This window comes from Myxine glutinosa, chromosome 2, assembly GCF_964187855.1.
Source record: "Myxine glutinosa chromosome 2, kmMyxGlut1.1, whole genome shotgun sequence".
Classification (NCBI taxonomy): Eukaryota; Metazoa; Chordata; class Myxini; order Myxiniformes; family Myxinidae; genus Myxine; species Myxine glutinosa.
Genome location: NC_136262.1, coordinates 137,104,796 through 137,124,248, shown reverse-complemented (window position 1 = coordinate 137,124,248; position 19,453 = coordinate 137,104,796). Strand labels below are relative to the sequence as shown.

The 19,453-nt window shown below is 43.2% G+C and overlaps 1 protein-coding gene across 2 annotated transcripts in view; it reads right to left on the bottom strand.

Annotated features, from left to right (window-relative positions):
* Nucleotides 1-19,453, bottom strand: part of GALK2 (galactokinase 2) — a 103,694-nt gene that overhangs the window by 34,441 nt on the left and 49,800 nt on the right. For both annotated transcript variants that reach the window (XM_068107041.2, XM_068107040.2), the window contains exons 4-8: nt 12,261-12,351; nt 11,946-12,092; nt 3,524-3,622; nt 1,083-1,235; nt 358-568 (exon numbers count right to left, since the gene is read on the bottom strand). In XM_068107041.2, coding sequence (XP_067963142.2) covers nt 358-568; nt 1,083-1,235; nt 3,524-3,622; nt 11,946-12,092; nt 12,261-12,351 — 701 coding nt within the window. The remainder of the gene's footprint in view (nt 1-357; nt 569-1,082; nt 1,236-3,523; nt 3,623-11,945; nt 12,093-12,260; nt 12,352-19,453) is intronic.

Sequence of the window (19,453 nt, the reverse complement as noted above, 5' to 3'; positions counted from 1 at the left end):
AATTTGACAAACTGACTTGTTGGAAAGGTGGCATCCCATGACGGTGCCACGTTGAAAGTCACTGAGCTCTTCAGTACGGCCAATCCTACTGCCAATGTTTGTCTAAGGACATTGCATGGCTGTGTGCTTGATTATATATACCTGTCAGCAATGGGTGTGGCTGAAACAGTCGAATCCACTAATTAGAATGGGTGTCCGCATACTTTTGACCATGTAGTGTATATTCTGAAAGAAACCCTATAAGGGGTCGTACATTTAGAGTCACCCAGCTCCAGCCACCCATCAGAAATACCCAAATAACCTCCCTAATGATCATCGGATATCACAGAGGTTACTTTACCTAAGTAGGGGTCATACCGTGCGTGGTATTTTGGCTGAGAAGCATGGAGTCCAGCTGTGTGTTGCTCAATTCTAGAGCAGAGCAGATTTCATGTCTGCTATATGGCTCTGGGTGTAGATACGTTTCGACCATCGCCAGCATGTCCATGGTGCTGACTTGCTGTGCATCCTGTACGTCTTTCAACTTTACCACCTCCTGCCAGCGCAAGCTCATGGCTTTTGCGAGAATCTAGTGCAGACAAACACCAGCAAGAGCCGTTAATCGCAGCAATGTATGTTACCCCTTCAAAGCTGCAGGGAGAATGACTGAATGTTGGAACCTGACAATTGGAGAAGAAACAAGTCTCTGATTAATTATAAAATACCTGAACTTGGATGTATTTTGACAATTCAAAAACAAAAACACATCAGGGTATACTGATTGGGCTAAAAAATTTGAGTCAATTGCAATTTCTTATTTTGATTTGGTAACCCTGCAAAGTACGAGGAACTCAAACCTCAATGGAACCTGTACTGTTATCCACCAATGGACTAGAAACGCAAATTTTGTGGCTTCAGAAGATTTATGTTTTAAACTACGTCTCCCCTCTATATAATCAGGTGATCCCAGGGACCGCACCATCATCGGTTGAGTACATGTTTTCAAAGTGTCCGTTTTGTGTTCCAGTAGGTTGACATGACACCAGTACTACCTCCCCTCTCTTTCCGTAACCAAGACGAGGAACTTGCACTGCTGCACAAACCTTCGCAGCGATGCGACACTCGGCCACACGGACGTTGAAGTGAGCAGTCGCTGCCTTGTTCATCTCCACGCAGCTGCTGGCAATCACAAACACTGCACCCGGAGGCATGGACACCTCGGTCGCTCGCAGAGGTTCAAAGTCAATCAGCATGGCCTAAAGTGGTAAAGATGACGATAAAGGTAACACGTAAGCTTTCCATAAACAACTGCATAAACCACAGTTTCAGGAATCAAACTGCAAACCAAAAACATCCAAGAACATGACATACAGTCGTGGTCAAAAATATTGGCACCGTTTCACTTTTTTCAAATAATGCACCATTTATTACAGATAATTGTTGAAATTAAAAAATATTTTTGTATCCACATTTGTATTTCTTTGGTTTTTAGTGGAACAAAACCAAAAAAAGCTGAAAAAATTCCTAAATCTTAGCTTATTCCACAAAGAAATCCTAAAACGGCCCGGACAATATTATTGGCACCTTTTAGAAGTTGTTATAAATAATTAGATTTCAAGCAGGTGATTCTCCTTTCCTTTGGAATTGAACTCACCTGTGGTGAGTTGCAGGTGCTTGCATTATAAAAATAAATAGCACCGCAAAGCGGGCGTAACCCCTCAGCCCATGCATGGTGGAAACCAATTTCAAGATGGCTGCCGTGGCGGCCATATTGAAAATCGCAGCGTGCCCATTTTCGAAAGGCACCTTCCTCTACTCAACCCCAACACACACTGCAAACATGGAATTAATCTGACAAGCCGTTCTGCTCGAAATTGACGGAAACCAATTTCAAGATGGCTACCGTGGCGGCCATATTGAAAATTGCAGCGCGCCCATTTTCGAAAGGAACCTTCCTCTACTCAACCCCAAAACACACTGCAAACATGGATTTAATCTGAAAAGCCGTTCTGCTCGAAATTGACGGAAACCAATTTCAAGATGGCTGCCATGTGGCCATATTGAACATCGCAGCGCGCCCATTTTCGAAAGGCACCTTCCGCTACTCAACCCCAACACACACTGCAAAAATGGATTTAATCAGAAAAGCCGTTCTGCTTGAAATTGACGGAAACCAATTTCAAGATGGCTGCCGTGGCGGCCATATTGAAAATCGCAGCACGCCTATGATCCTTCCGCTACTCAACCCCAACACACACTGCAAAAATGGATTTAATCAGAAAAGCCGTTCTGCTTGAAATTGCTGGAAACCAATTTCAAGATGGCTGCCGTGGCGGCCATATTGAAAATCGCAGCGCGCCCATTTTCGAAAGGAACCTTCCGCTCCTCAACCCCAACACACACTGTAAACATGGATTTAATCGGACATGCCGTTCTGCTCGAAATTGATGGAAACCAAAAGTTGTCGGACGCCCGGACGACGCCCGTGACGACAATACCCCTTAACCCAATTTGGGCTGAGGGGTGATCACTCATTCACCCAGTTTAAATAGAGAAAAGGAGTCATTCTGCTGTTTTGTGTCACTGTGTGTAGCACAATGAGCAAACTTGGGCTTGAACCTCCTCCTTGTGTTTTGTACATATGGGGTCTACAAGATCTTCTTCTACAAGGTCTACAAGGTACATATGGGGTCTACAAGGTCTACAAGGTACATATGGGGTCTACAAGGTCTACACGATTTGTACATATCTACAAGGTCTACAATACCCCATATGTACAAAACATACGAACAGCCATGCGTTAACAAACCCACCCTATTGGTACAAAACATATGAACAGCCATGTGTTAACAAACCCACCCTTTTGGTACAAAACATATGAACAGCCATGTGTTAACAAACCCACCCCATGGGTACGAACATACGACCAACCATGTGTTAACAAACCCACCCTATAGGTACAAAACATATGAACAGCCATGTGTTAATAAACCCACCCAATGGGTACAAAACATATGAACAGCCATGTGTTAACAAACCCACCCCATATGTACAAAACATATGAACAGCCATGTGTTAATAAACCCACCCAATGGGTACAAAACATATGAACAGCCATGTGTTAATAAACCCACCCTATTGGTACAAAACATATGAACAGCCATGTGTTAACAAACCCACCCCATAGGTACAAAACATATGAACAGCCATGTGTTAACAAACCCACCCCATGGGTACAAAACATATGAACAGCCATGTGTTAACAAACTCACCCCATAGGTACAAAACATATGAACAGCCATGTGTTAATAAACCCACCCAATGGGTACAAAACATATGAACAGCCATGTGTTAACAAACCCACCCCATAGGTACAAAACATATGAACAGCCATGTGTTAACAAACCCACCCCATAGGTACAAAACATATGAACAGCCATGTGTTAACAAACCCACCCAATGGGTACAAAACATATGAACAGCCATGTGTTAACAAACCCCCCCATAGGCAGCACACACGGTTTATCGCTGTTAGATTACTGACCGATCCTTTTCTGGCCAAGAACGAGATCGACTGATCCATTCCTCCTCCTTGTGTTCCAACGTAACGTTCACTCCTTGTACAAATCTCTGCCAACTCCTTCTGCAATGATGCACCAACAACTTCATTTGTATTTGCACCAATGACTTAGTCCACGTACGAATCAGACTGTATTCAATCTCCAAAACGGACCTGCAGCACGTGTTGGACACCTAAATGATGGATGGTTGGTGGTCCTGCCAATGAGGGTGAGACCTCTCCTTGACTTAGTCTTGAAAAGACGAATAAAAAATAAAAGTCAAAAGTGGAGTGACAAATCTGATTTGATATTATTCTGGAAATTCATGTCGATTCATTGGAACATTGTGGTTTTAGAAACCAGGAAGGGCCCACATGGGGCAGGGAACAAAGCAAGGACACCGAGCGACAACCCAGGGACCTAGTTTCAAAGAGAATACTCCCAGATCTCCAAGACGAGTTACCCTTTGCCTCTTAAACATTCCCTCATTCTGAATGACGAGTGCCCCCTGCTGACATGACATTAGATATTACTTGGTAGATATGATCAGCTGGAAATGAAACTTGGGAACAAGCAGGTTAAATATAAGCTAGTTACTGCTAAACCTGAGTTACTGCTAAACCTGAGTTACTGCTAAACTTGAGTTACTGCTAAACCTGAGTTACTGCTAAACTTGAGTAACTGCTAAACTTGAGTAACTGCTAAACTTGAGTAACTGCTAAACTTGAGTAACTGCTAAACTTGAGTAACTGCTAAACCTGAGTTACTGCTAAACCTGAGTTACTGCTAAACTTGAGTTACTGCTAAACTTGAGTAACTGCTAAACTTGAGTAACTGCTAAACTTGAGTAACTGCTAAACTTGAGTAACTGCTAAACTTGAGTAACTGCTAAACTTGAGTAACTGCTAAACCTGAGTTACTGCTAAACTTGAGTAACTGCTAAACCTGAGTTACTGCTATACTTGTTACTGCTAAACCTGAGTTACTGCTAAACCTGAGTTACTGCTAAACTTGCATTACTGCTAAACTTCAGTTACTGCTAAACCTGAGTTATTGCTAAACCTGAGTTACTGCTAAACTTGAGTTACTGCTAAACCTGAGTTACTGCTAAACCTGAGTTACTGCTAAACCTGAGTTACTGCCAAACTTGAGTAACTGCTAAACCTGAGTTACTGCTAAACCTGAGTTACTGCCAAACATGAGTTATTGCTAAACCTGAGTTACTGCTAAACTTGAGTTACTGCTAAACCTGAGTTACTGCTAAACTTGAGTAACTGCTAAACCTGAGTTACTGCTAAACTTGTTACTGCTAAACCTGAGTTACTGCTAAACCTGAGTTACTGCTAAACTTGCATTACTGCTAAACCTGAGTAACTGCTAAACCTGAGTTACTGCTAAACTTGTTACTGCTAAACCTGAGTTACTGCTAAACTTGAGTTACTGCTAAACCTGAGTTACTGCTAAACCTGAGTTACTGCCAAACTTGAGTTACTGCTAAACCTGAGTTACTGCTAAACTTCAGTTACTGCTAAACCTGAGATACTGCTAAACCTGAGTTACTGCTAAACTTGTTACTGCTAAACCTGAGTTACTGCTAAACTTGAGTTACTGCTAAACCTGAGTTACTGCTAAACCTGAGTTACTGCCAAACTTGAGTTACTGCTAAACCTGAGTTACTGCTAAACTTGAGTTACTGCTAAACTTCAGTAACTGCTAAACCTGAGTTACTGCTAAACTTGAGTTACTGCTAAACTTGAGTTACTGCTAAACCTGAGTTATTGCTAAACCTGAGTTACTGCTAAACGTGAGTTACTGCTAAACCTGAGTTATTGCTAAACCGGAGTTACTGCTAAACTTGAGTTACTGCTAAACCTGAGTTACTGCTAAACCTGAGTTACTGCCAAACTTGAGTTACTGCTAAACCTGAGTTACTGCTAAACTTGAGTTACTGCTAAACTTTAGTTACTGCTAAACCTGAGTTACTGCTAAACTTGAGTTACTGCTCAACTTGAGTTACTGCTAAACCTGAGTTACTGCTAAACTTGAGTTACTGCTAAACTTGAGTTACTGCTAAACTTGAGTTACTGCTAAACCTGAGTTACTGCTAAACTTGTTACTGCTAAACCTGAGTTACTGCTAAACTTGAGTTACTGCTAAACTTGAGTTACTGCTAAACTCGAGTTACTGTTAAACTTCCGACCACGCAGAATGGAATAAAGAAAGAATACTTGAGGCCTTCACAAACATAAACTCACTGGAACATAAACTTGGGCTTCAACAAGGTGGCATGAGAAAACTTGATGGCAAAACCACTGATGATCCCTGAGTGGAGCATCAATTCCTGGTTATTTCAGGTTTCTGATACTGGTAAGAACTTATTAAAAACGTGCTGGGCCTTGCAATCATGTAAAATGAATTTTGAAGGTAAATCATCCCGCTACTATCTACAGCAGTGCACTGATATATACAGGTAACCTAAACTTTGATTTAGAAAATAGAACTAACAAATCCCATAGTTATCAAAATTATTTTAGTTATTATTCTATATCTATCTATAATTCCAGTAATCTCTGTCTGTCTGTCTGTACGTCTGTACGTTTGTCTGTGACCGCTGTTTCTCGACAACCACGGGTCCGATATACTTTTAACTTGCCAGGTATATTGCTGGGGACCCGAGGATGTGCCTTTTCAAGGTTTCATATTAATCGGACAATTACTTACCGAGCTATGTCCAAAAAACGATTCAACCAATCAGAGAGCAGCGAACTATCGCGTGTGCCGAACGTGGCGGACACACTCTGCCTCGGATGGCACATTTGAGAGCGTATTCATTTATTTCACGTTTGCAAACTATGTTGGCGTTAAACTATGTTTTACAACTAATAAAAACGAATTTGCGATTCATTCGCTTTCCTGCGCGTTTGTGTACGCGATGGCGATTTCTTTACCAAACTCCGGAAGCCGTTCGCTTTGGACCGAACCATTTCATGTAAATAGAGGGGGGGGATTGTCACCACTCGCAAGCCGTTCGCTTTGGACCAAACCATTTCATGTAAATAGAGGGGGGGGATATAATTTTAGATATATATATATAGTACGGGCATGCCCTAGTATTATAAAACAGGAGTGTCTGTCCGTCCGCCCGTCCATCTGTCTGTCCCGAAACTACTCCCTCAGTTTTGGGGCTAGCCCCACCAAAACTTTATTTGGAACGTTTTGGGGTCCCAGCGGATGTTTAAAGGTAGGTCGGAGGTTTCATGAATTCCTCATTAAATTTATGATTTTGAAATTGGCTCGATACGGACCTGCTCCCAAATCTGGAAGTGAACAGATGACAACAATGGGCTGGTTTGATAATATCTCAATACAATCATCATTTAACACAGTATTATGTCATCGTATTAATATATGATTACAATGATGCTGTTTGAAATGAAAATAGATAGTTTTTTTTTTTTTTTTGTATACAAGATCGAGGCTCGTGAAAGAGCGAAAAATATAAATATAAATAAATGTTTAATAAAATGTTTAAATATAAATGAGGAAATGATATGAGGGTTTCCACTTTCTAACCGTGGCATTCGCGGATTCGCCATATGCAGATTCGCCATTCACTGGGTATAGAACCTTACAAATAGGTAAGTTTTTTTATGCTTAAGTCCTTCACGAACCTGCTGTCCATGCTTCCTCAACTACAGGTGGCACAGGAATGTGAAATTCATTGGTTCATAGTTTCCCATTCACCGTTTTTACCTAAGTCTTTCACGAACCTGCTGTCCATGGCTGACGTACGACTGAAGGTGGCACATGAATGTGGAATTCATTAGTTCATAGTTTCCCATTCGCCGTTTTTACTTAAGCCTTTCACGAACCCGCTGTCCATGGCTGACGTACGACTGAAGGGGGCACAGGAATGTGGAATTTATTGGTTCCATGGTTTAGCATTCACCGTTTCACCATTGCTCGTTTTCTTTTTGCTTCCTACCCATGCGTAGCACGGGTACCTCGCGAGTCAACAAATAAATGGCTGGAAGAAGAGTTCAGAGGAAAGATACTAGCCGTTGAAATGTCCCGTCTGGGTTTGATTGACGACCTGAACGTTAACTGTCGGATTGTTGCTTTGCAGGTACAGGGGGTACTGCATAAATGTTGTTCTACGGAGGGACTGACATCTCTATCACATGTGCTATCATTTCTTAGTGGACATTAAAGATCTTGTGGTGCCATTCAAAAAGAGTAGGGTGTTGTGTGTCTGTCCCTGAGTCCAATTCTAAAAATGTATCAAAACCCATACACTGTGTAACAAAACATAGCGGTGATCCGTTCAGGGTTCATTCTTATCCAGGGAAACAGCTTCAACAGAATTAATACTCTGGATAAAAAATGGTTGAGATGATTTAGAATTTAAACTTAAATGTCAAAAAACTGAGAAAAGGAAATTCTGCGACTAAATCTGATAAAAAGCAACAATGATCATATGTCATCGTCCGTTCGTGGAACTTCCGGTTTGTTTCCCTTTATAGAAGCTGTTGCATCGAAATGGGGAGATTAGATGCATATCAAACTAGAACGGCACTCTGTAAAGCGCATACCTGCGCCAGGTTGAACAGTTTACGTTTTGTATCCCACTGAAAGGCGGTGATCTGGATTCGGACCTGAACCAAAATCTAATCGGCTTGTTCTGGTCTCCTTACCAGCTCGTCCACCAAGTTTAGTCATAATCCGTAAACAACGTGTTGAAATACACTTCATGACCAAAAGTATGTGGACACCCAAACATTGAACATCTTATTCCAAAATCATGGGCATTAGTATGGAGTTGCTTCCCCCTTTTGCTGCGATAACAGCCTCCACTCTTCTGGGAAGGCTTTCCACTAGATGTTGGAACATTGCTGCGGGGATTTGTTTCCATTCAGCCACAAGAGCATTAGTGAGGTCGGACACTGATGTTGGGCGATTAGGCCTGGCTCGCAGTCGGCATTCCAATTCATCCCAAAGGTGTTTGATGGGGTTGCGGTGAGGGCTCTGTGCAGGCCACTGAAGTTCATCCACACCGATCCGGACAAACCATTTCTGTTTGGACTTCGTTTGTGCACGGGGGCATCGTCATGTTGAAACAGGAAAGGGCCTTCCCCAAACTGTTGCCACAAAGTTGGAAGCACACAATCGTGTAGAATGTCATTGTATGCTGCAGCATTAAGATTTCCCTTTACTGGAATTAAGGGGCCAAGCCCGAACCATGAAAAACAACCCCAGACCATTATTCCTCCTCCACCAAACTTTACAGTTGGCACTATGCATTCGGACAGGTAGCGTTCTCCTGGCATCCCCCAAACCCAGATTAGTCTGTCGGACTGACAGATGGTGAAGCGTGATTCATCACTCTAGAGAACGCGTTTCCATTGCTCCAGAGTCCAATGGTGGCGAACTTTACACCACTCCAGCTGACGCTTGGCATTGCGCATGGTGATCTGTGTGCGGCTGCTCAGCCATGGAAACCCATTTCATGAAGCTCCCGACGAACAGCTGTTCTGCTGACGTTGCTTCCAGAGGCAGTTTGGAACTCGGTAGCAAGTGTTGCATCCAAGGACAGATTATTTGTGCGCACTACGCACTTCAGCACTCGGCGGTCCCATTCTGTGAGCTTGTGTTCTGTGAGCTACCACTTTGCGGCTGAGCTGTTGTTGATCCTAGACGTTTCCACTTCACAAAAACAGCATTTACAGTTGTGACCGGGGCAGCTCTAGCAGGGCAGAAATTTGATGAACTGACTTGATGGAAAGGTGGCATCCCATGACGGTGCCACGTTGAAAGTCACTGAGCTCTTCAGTATGGGTGGGTCTTCAGTATGGGCCATACAACAACAGTACGGCCCATTCTACTGCCAATGTTTGTCTATGGAGATTGCATGGCTGGGTGCTTGATTATATATACCTGTCAGCAATGGGTTTGGCTGAAACAGACGAATCCACTAATTAGGAGTGTCCGAATACTTTTGGCCATGTAGTGTATGTTCTGCTCTTGTGGTGTATCACCACCAGAAACCAAGTACAGAACTGTCATAAGGAACAATTACTTTGCATTTCGATATAACAAATTACACTTTTTACAGGGTTTCAGGCTAATGGGGGTAACTGTGGCACACACACGCATGCACACAGAGATGACACACACGACACACACACACACACACCAGCCTGAGACCTTGGTGAGGTGACGTAACCTCCTGGAGTACTCTGGGTGCGGATGATGCCATCTTGTGACATCGCTTTTCTTTCCTGATCAGTGGGACAATTAAAAAGAAATTCCATCCCCACCCCTCCCGAATTTCTGCATGAGTTGCCAACCTACAGGGCTCATCTGTGCTCTAATCGCTAATGCCACGTGTCAAACAAGGAAGCAGGCATGTACCATTTTTAAAGTCTTTGGTATGACTCGGCAAGGTTAAAAATCAAATGGCAATCCTACTATAAACCTACTTTTTGTCTACACAAGCCTACTTTTTTTGGGGGGAATTCCAACTTCTTTCCTGAAAGTCCTTGCAGTGTTCATATTATGTTTTATACCTCTCCCACCTCCCCCCAAGCCCTCCCCCTCCCACATTTCTCCCGATGTCCCTGCTCTCAAATGTTGTGTTTGTGTCCTTCCCCCTCTCTCCCCATCTTGTCTACCGCTCCCCTTATTTTTTGTGTTTTATGTGTCGGTTTGACTTTTTGTGTGATAAATGTTAGCTCTTTCACGAGCCTCGATCTTGTATACAACAAAAAAAAAAAAAAAAAAAAAAAAAAGCAACTTGAAAAACCGAGTAATCTGGGAATCAATTTTTGAGACAATCCAATATTAAATATATATTTTTAGATTGATAAAACAAACAGTGTAATGTGTAAAAAGTTTAGTTAGCAAAATCCAGGAAGTCGTTGCAAAGAAATTAAGAAACACTTCTGTTGTGGTTGGTTTGGAAATAAATGATAGTAGTTGCAATTGTATGTAAGTACTGTTATTTTAGGGCTGGTAGTGACATATAGGGTCAGATAGATCTGAAAAGTCATCATGCTTCGAATGTCGCGATAGGGAATCTACCTTGTAATAAGTTATATGTTTAGTCCGGTTTGTCGGTATGAGCAGTATCGGTGTCCCCGCCATGAGGAGAGGGGGGTGGGGGGGCGGGGCTTGCTAATTATTGCAGGGCTTATGGATAAAGTTCCCTCGTTCGTCGTTTCCCCCCTGTCGCCAAACCTTTGTCCCTTATGGCAACGCATTCTCATATAAACACTTAGATAGGCCCCTTCGTGCACAACAGTAAATTCCCCTCCCTTACAATAAGACTGTGGAAGACAAGCAGGCAGTGGCCGCGTACAACATCGGCGTGGACATCTGACATCGAGCATGGCTGGGAGCCACGCCCACGAGGACTGTTGATTGGCCAGGGGGAGGGGCGAGAAACACCACAGTGCGGGAGGCACGTGGCCAATGACAGGGCACCAGCGAAACAGAACCTTCGAGAGGTTGAAGTACGAGGCTCTGATTGGGAACGCGCGAGATGGACGACGCGAGGTGACAAAAGGACACGCTGCATGACATTTTGTCTCTTGGCTGCCTTGGCTTCTTCTTGTCTCTGCCATTTCCCTCTCGGTGCGTTCCTGGCGTTATTCGTACTCGTTCCCCTCGTGCTTGAAGCTCGTTCTTTTTGCCTCTGCACTGGTGGTCGTTGGTTCGCCATCTTCGTGGTGCTTGGAGTGGTGCTCGGTCCTTCGCGGTGCTTTTGGTGCGGGAGCAAGGTTCGGTGCTGTGAGCGGGCGAGACCTCGTGGGTGGTCGACGTGGAGCCTGGAGTGGGGCGGGTCGCTCGGGGCCTGGCTGAGCACGTGGGCGAAGAGGACGGAGGGTATCTTCACGCCGGAGCTTGGGGCCGCGTTGGACGATGGACACGACTACTGACAGATAAGGCCGCACCCCACAGAACACTACACAACGGGACAGTTATTTTATTAATTCATTTTCCTCTGTCTCGTATTTGGAAGTCGGTGTGCGGGATCCCAATTTAGGACCTTTATTTATCATCGCGTATTTTCCTGTCCCGCTATCCTTGTAAATAAATCCTTGTATTATTTTCCATTTCCTTTTAAACCTGGATTCCCGTTTGAGTTCATTCTCTCTACAGGTACGCGCTTTTGCCGCTTCTTCCTCTTCATTCTTTCTCCCATGCTTCTATAGCAAAATCCGTATTTGGTCGTCGCCTCAAGTAAAGCTGTTCGGACATCCGTGAGCCCTGGTATTAACCGAAGGGTTCGCGCGATAGTACCTTTTATACATTGGTGGTGGAGGGAGGTGGGTCTCGAGAAATAGATTTTGGAAACAACGATCAGTCCATGGATTATATTGTACATACAGTAGCTTAACCACTCACCATAGAGATTGTTTGCTGGTTAGCAGCCATTGTAGCCAAGCCAGCACAACAAACGAGTGCGCTTGAGCTAGACAGGCCAGAGTTTGCAGGAATGGTGCCATCTACCAGACAGTTCATACCGACTGTCTCAGAAAGCCCCAGGTGTTCCTGATATTTAGGGAAGACAACAATGAAATGTCCCTACGGATCATTATACAACAGAGATTCTGCTGTGATCCCAAACACAAGCACTGCTAAGAAAAGGGAATTCAAAATTGAGGCAAAATCTGACAAACTGTGTCAAAGGATTTGCAGATGGCTTTGCAATGGCCTCACCTGAACACCTTTGAAGCCACAAAGGAAGTAGTTGTACCAGAATGGACGAGTTGTATCAATTGCGATGTCATGTACAGTGTTGCTGAAATCGCTGGCACAAAGGTTCATCTCACCATTTATATATTTACTTCATCTTAAAGCAGGGTGTGAATTTATATTTAAAACAAGACTGCTTTAGAGATCTGAATTAGAATTTTGATAAATTAACATCAAAATAACAAAGCAAGTTATACTTTACATTTCTTTGTTACATTATGTCCTGTATTTAAAACTGGACCGATTTAGAGATCTGAATTAGAATTTTGATAAATTAACATCAAAATAACAAAGCCAGTTATACTTTACATTTCTTTGTTACATTATGTCCCATATTTAAAACAAGACCGATTTAGAGTTCTGAATTAGAATTTTGATGAATTATCAAAACTAGTGAGATAACCGTGCTAAGCACGGGTGGGAGACCAGAAGCAAACAGGCAATGCAGATACGGCGAATGCTAAAGCATGAAAACAATAAATTCCACATTCCTGTAGCACCTTCAGTCACACGTCAGACATGGACAGCAAGTTCGTGAAGGACTTCCATGAAAAACGTACCCGTTCGCAAACAAACGGATAAGTTCACGTATAGAAACATCGATCGTGGGGATCGTGGGTCCGTGGCGAATCTGCATATGGCGATCCGCAAAGTTCACGTTCAGAAAGTAGAAACCATCATGGCATGTCGTCATTCACTTGAGCTTGATATCTCTTTTTTCATTCCAAACAACATAACTCCAATCACAAATTAATCACAAAAGAATCTTTTAACAACATTGTTAATGTTTCCTTCATTGTAAAAACTACCAAGTGAACAGTTAAAAGGATTTTGAGCCGATAGGTGTTACGGCCTCGGCAATATCGATGGAGACCGCGATCTGTTGGCTTATACACTGCCCAAATAGCTACAGTCACGTGAAAAAGTAAGTACACCCCATGTAAAGTTTTGAATTTTTCAACATATTTCAACATACAGCTATTTGATCTTCATTTCAACAATATTGATAGATAAAGGTGATATAATATAACAAATATCATGAAACATTTACATTTTGTAGTCCATTGCATAATTTAAATAAACATAAATGCAAATTTCGCATGTGGAAAAAGTAAGTACACATTACGATGGAGCTTAAAAAATTTAAAAAAACAAAAGTTTTATTTTTGAACGTCTTACCGCCTTAATCTGTTCCACATAATATGGAAACACTGTATAAAAAGTTTGAGCACTAAATTATTATGTTTAGGGGTAGCTCAAGGGCCGCAAAGATTATGACAAATTATAAAAATTCAACGAATTACGAGTATATAACCACCTTTAGAGGCCATTTTTCCCCGCAAAGCGGGGGTTGGCCTTTTTCGGGAACCGTGGTTGTTGTTGTTTTTCGGTCCCCTATTTGAAGCAATGTTTTACGGCCAACCCTTTTTGCCGCCTTTAACGACAAACAGGGAATTACCAGTGAACTGGTACTCAATTAGCCGACCTCAGAAGGATGACAGGCTGAGTCAACCCCCCTGGCGTTAATTCAGCGATCGACCGGGATTCGAACCCAGGATCCTTGGATCCGAAGCCGGCACCCTAGCCGCTAGCCCAACACCAGGGACTTATCAGACTATATCTTAATTTATTTTAAACAACACACTTGAACACAGTATTTATTTTTGAACACGTTAATAGTGAATTCTTTGTTCAGTTTCTGACAGAGTTCATAGTATCAGTCTGACAATGTCCAGCAAACCCCAAATTTATTATTTTCATGGCATCCCGGACAGTGTATGTTTTCTGCTATCAGGGTACATTCTGCGATGGTCCTCGACAACTTGCAGCAGGAATTGCAGCTGAGTTTCATCGCGGGTTATCAACCCACTGTACTCCTGAATGAGTGCCACTCCACGTTCAGCGTAGTCATTGACAACTTTGAGAGAGTTGACTGTTTCTGCAGCCTGCTTGTAGTCGTCTCTGTCATCCCACAAGTCCGGATCAACCGCGAGAAATCCATCTGGAAGTTCCATCATTCGCAGAAGTTTCATTGACCTTGCTGTGACGAAATCTTCCAAGTTCTTGTCCTTGAATGAATCAAGAGCAACAGTGATTCGCTTGGAATGATCCTGATCTTGGTCTTCTTCATTCTTCATGGCACTCACCATCAGTCTCTTGGTTGCCGAACTGACCCGACTGTCGAAGAAAGCCAAGCTAACAAGTTCCTGTGACAAGTACCACACATGATTGGAAAACTTGCGTGATGTTGACTTTGAGATGGCTGGATGGATTGATGAGTATTCAAGCAGTGACTTCAGCAGCAGCAGGTCACTGTAAGGAGCACCTGATGCTTGAGGTGCAGAGATCCAGGCTGTCAGGTAGACACGTACTGCGAATACACACACATCACGTAATCCTCTCTTTTCTGCAGGAGTCAGTTTGAATTGAGCCTTGAACATCCAGATCTTGAGACAGTATATTACTTTGGACATCCAGCGGGCGTGGTGCATTGCTCCGGGTGACATGAATCGCACTCCTCTGGCAGGAGCAGCACCGAGAAAGACAATCACAAGTTCCAAGAATTCTTTATAATCATCTCTCGGCTGACTCTGTTCAAGATGCTTGTTGGCATAATCGATAGTGCCTTGCTTTATGTCTTCCACTAGACTTGCCACATCATCAGCTGCAATCCCTGGTTCATACTTGGCTGTGTCTATGAATCCCCAGTATTCCTGGAAGCGTTTGAAGAGTGGAACCTCGGGAGAAGATTTGGCTCCCAATCCCATACACACTTGGAACACTGCACCAATTATCAATTCCATAATGTGATGCCTGCAAGCTAGTGACAAGAGCTCCTTCTCAAGCTTCTGCTCTAGGAGGACACAGGCACCAGCGATCCGACCAGTGTTTGAGCTGGTCGTGTCAAAACACATAGCTCGGATGCTGTCGGCTACGCCCCAGTCTTCAATGGCTCCAAAGACAGCAGCAGCCTGAGCCTCGCCTGTTCCAGATGGAAGCTTGGCAACTGTGAGTAGCTGAGAAACTCCTTTCCCTGAAACCAATACTGGCAGGCGATCAACCTTCTCTTTTCCAATTAGATCAAGGATCAGTTTGTCGTCCCAGTGAACAACAAGGGGAACGTTACCCTGAAACTCCGCCTTTATATTTGCAGATCTCTGGACTCGGTGTTGTACTCTTTGTCGGCGAATTGAGTCTCTGTTTAGAGCAAGTTCATCAATGTTCTGTCCCAAGCTTTTGGCAGTTTCTGCTATAACAAAAACGGCTTTGCGGTCCGACACTTTTGTGCGATCTAGAGCGGCTGCGAGTTCTTCAGTAACGACAGTTTTTCGCCCCCTCTTTCTTTTTCGTGTCTGAAATGTGATGCCTCCAGCAGCTCCCTCACTTGCATTGTCCCCAGTTTCCATCTTTTCACTATCTTCTGCTGAGCTGTTTTCAGATTCAGAACCAGATGAAATCAGTTCAGCTGTAGAAGCTGCTAACTGTTTCATTTGCTCCATTCGCTGTCGCCTGGCAAGCATTTCCTCCTCTCTTTTGGACGCCGTTTTCTCCTTCGCAGCAAGCTTTACATCTACTCCAGCCAGCGACCCCCTTCTTCCCTTTTCTTGCTGGGCTAACAAAAAATCCTTGTCTTCTTGTAATACTGACGTATTGGTCAGAGCATCAGCATGAGCGACATCAAAAAGGTCTTCAAGCCTGGAAACAAAAGCCGACTCTCTCGCGAGTTGAGTTGGTGACGTTCGTGCTTTGTTCTTTTTCAGAAGACGCCATTCTTCAAATGTCTGCTCAAGCTTGGTTTGGCAGTTTTGATGAGCTCTCATCGGGATTATAGCTTTCTTCCAAAAGTTAGCTATTTCCGTGATGGTAACATCCGACGATTGTCTTACGGTCTCCTTCAGATCGAGATGGTGATGTAGGAAGAATCCAAGAGCCATACGCAATGATGGCAACTTGCTGCCACTTAATTCAGTCACAGAGTCGCCAAGGAGATACAACTTGGTTTGAGATCTTGTTGCTTTTTCCACAGATGACATTTTCAATCAGATATGAATCTGAAAGAAATAGAACATAGCATTAAGAAATTAAGAATCAAGAAAATTCAAACAGTTCTATTAATAACTGAGCAGTGAGCACAATGCCTCAAGCAATTACACAAACATACTGCTGCAACAGTGTTGCAGCTGTTGCTTAGTCAGCATAGTCAGTCCATTGAGTCCAAACAGTAAACAAGTCTGAACATGTCTGGAATATAAATTCATGGAAAATTTGCATTATCAATTTATCAGCAAAACAATGGGATTCGGATGATTGGTTGGATAATAGATATGAACCAGTTGAACCACAATGATTATGCTTCTATAATCTGTGATAATATTATACCATGTTTATACACCCATTGTGTCTGTGATTCTCTGCAAAGCCTGTGATAACTTCGTTTTTATTTTCAAATAGTGTTCTGTGATACACCTATGTACAGTGTTTACTTTTAGATACTATGGTGATAAGCATTCCCAGGTCAGCGCTACATCTCATTTTAGCATTTATTGTCTAGCAGACTCTAGCTCAACGAACATTTTACTCTTTTATTATAACAGATATTGTGTACGTACAATGTACATATTACTACTGTAATTATTTATTTAATGGAGCACAGAGTTTTATAACTTAAAGGTTTTATCTGTGTTCCCAGTAGTTAATTTTACCACAATGATTGCATGTTGTGTGTATGATGATAGGAGAGAGTGTCAATTTACTTAGTAGTTAAAATTGGGTTCTTAATTTATCAACAGAATTAATCTATTATCAGTAGTATGCGAAATAAAAGGGCGGCCTCAGCTTTGGGGTATCAGAAACCTTTACCATCATTGAGCTACCCTTAAATATTGTTCAATTGTGCTCATATGTTGCCTGAATGTTTATTTCATATATAGGAACAAATTGAGAGGGTAAGAAGATCATATATCAAAAGTTCAAAAATAAGCTCCACCATGCCCTACATTTACCACTACTTCAAATACCTAAACTTAGAATCAGGTGCACCAGCTCAGGTTCAAATGATTATAACATTGTTCGAGAGGATCTTGGAGGAATCTGTCTTATTTAAACCTCAGACATTTAGTTTGGTTTGCTCTTTGTTGTTGAAGTGTGCGGCATCACCATGCCCAGATCAAAAGAGCTCTCCGAGGCTTTCAGAAAGAAGGTTATAGGTGCCTACGAGTCTGGGAAGGGATTTAAAAAGATCTCCAAACAATTTGAAATCAATCCTTCGACTGTCCAGAAGATCATCTACAAGTGGAGAAGATTCCAAACAACTGCCAACTTGTTCAGGCCAGGCCGCCCCAGCAAGTTCAGCCCGAGAGCAGACCGCAGGATGCTGAAAGAAGTCTCTAAGAACCCCAGAATGTCATCACGGGACCTACAGGTAGCTCTTGCCACTGTTGATGTCAAAGTGCACGAGTCCACCATTAGAAAGAGGATGCACAAATTTGATCTACATGGGAGGTGTGCCAGGAGGAAACCTTTGCTGTCCAGAAAGAACATCAGGGCAAGACTAAAGTTTGCCAATGAACACCTAGGCAAAGACCAGCACTTCTGGAACAATGTGCTCTGGACAGATGAGTCAAAGGTAGAGCTATTTGGCCACAGTACCAGAAGACATGTTTGGCAAAAACAAAAGACAGCATTTGACCACAAGAACCTGATACCAACTGTAAAGCATGGTGGTGGAAATATTATGGTTTGGGGCAGCTTTGCTGCATCAGGGCCTGGGCAGCTCACCATCATAGAATCCACGATGAATTCTTCATTGTACCAGAGGGTGCTTGAGGATAATGTGAGGCCATCTGTCGGAAAGTTGAAGCTCAACCGAAGGTGGACCTTGCAACATGACAATGACCCTAAACATACCAGTAAATCCACCAAGGAATGGCTGAAACGAAAGAAATGGAGGGTTCTGGAATGGCCAAGTCAAAGCCCGGATCTAAATCCCATCGAGATGTTGTGGGGGGATTTGAAATGAGCAGTGCATGCGAGAACCCCTCAAACATCGCACAGCTGAAAGAATTCTGCATGGAGGAGTGGGCAAAAATTTCTCCCAGTCTATGTCAGAGACTGGTAGAGTGGTAGACAATTACAAGAAACGCCTACTTGAGGTTGTTTCTGCCAAAGGGGACAATACCACCTATTAGAGCCAAGGGTGTACTTACTTTTTCCACATGCGAAATTTGCATTTATGTTTAATTAAATTATACAATGGACTACAAAATGTAAATGTTTCATGATATTTGTTATATTATATCACCTTTATCTGTCAATATTGTTGAAATGAAGATCAAATAGCTGCATGTTGAAATATGTTGAAAATGTCAAAACTTTACATGGGGTGTACTTACTTTTTCACGTGACTGTATATACCCGAGGAGTGGATACTTTGAGACCTGGTGGATCTCCATTCCATCTCCTGAAACCCACCCACGTGTCGAGATAGCAGCCAACAACAGCAATTTACACATACATACATGCATATACATGCACATATGAACACACACACACACACACACACACACACACACACACACACACACACACACACACACACACACACACACACACACACACACACACAAATTTGAGACCTGCGAGGGCGCCGTTCCAACTCCTGAAACCCGCATATGGAGACAGCAACTCACAGGAGAGGGTATTGAATTTGAGTTTGTTTGTCTGTCTGACTGCATATTATGTGAGTAGGTGTATCATTGTATCAATGACATAATATTGAAATGACTAGAAGAGTACCCATCTCAAGTGACAGGCAAAGCTAGCAAAAGTATCCTCCTCCTGTCTCCCTCACCTTCTCTCCCACCCCTCTTGCCTCCACCTCCTCCAACCCTCTCTCTCCCCACTCCCCTGTCCCTTCCCCACTCCCCTCCTCTCCCTCTCCCTCTATCTCTTTCTCTCCCCCCACTGCCCTCCCTACACCCACTCCCCACTTTCCCCCCACTCCCATGTCCCTTTCCCACTACTCCCCTCTCCCCACCACTCTTCTCTCTGTCCCCCCAATGCCCTCCCTACCCCCACTCCTCCCCCCCCCACTCCCCTGTCCCTTCCCCACTTCCCACCACTCCCCTGTCCCTTCCCCACTTCCCACCACTCCCCTC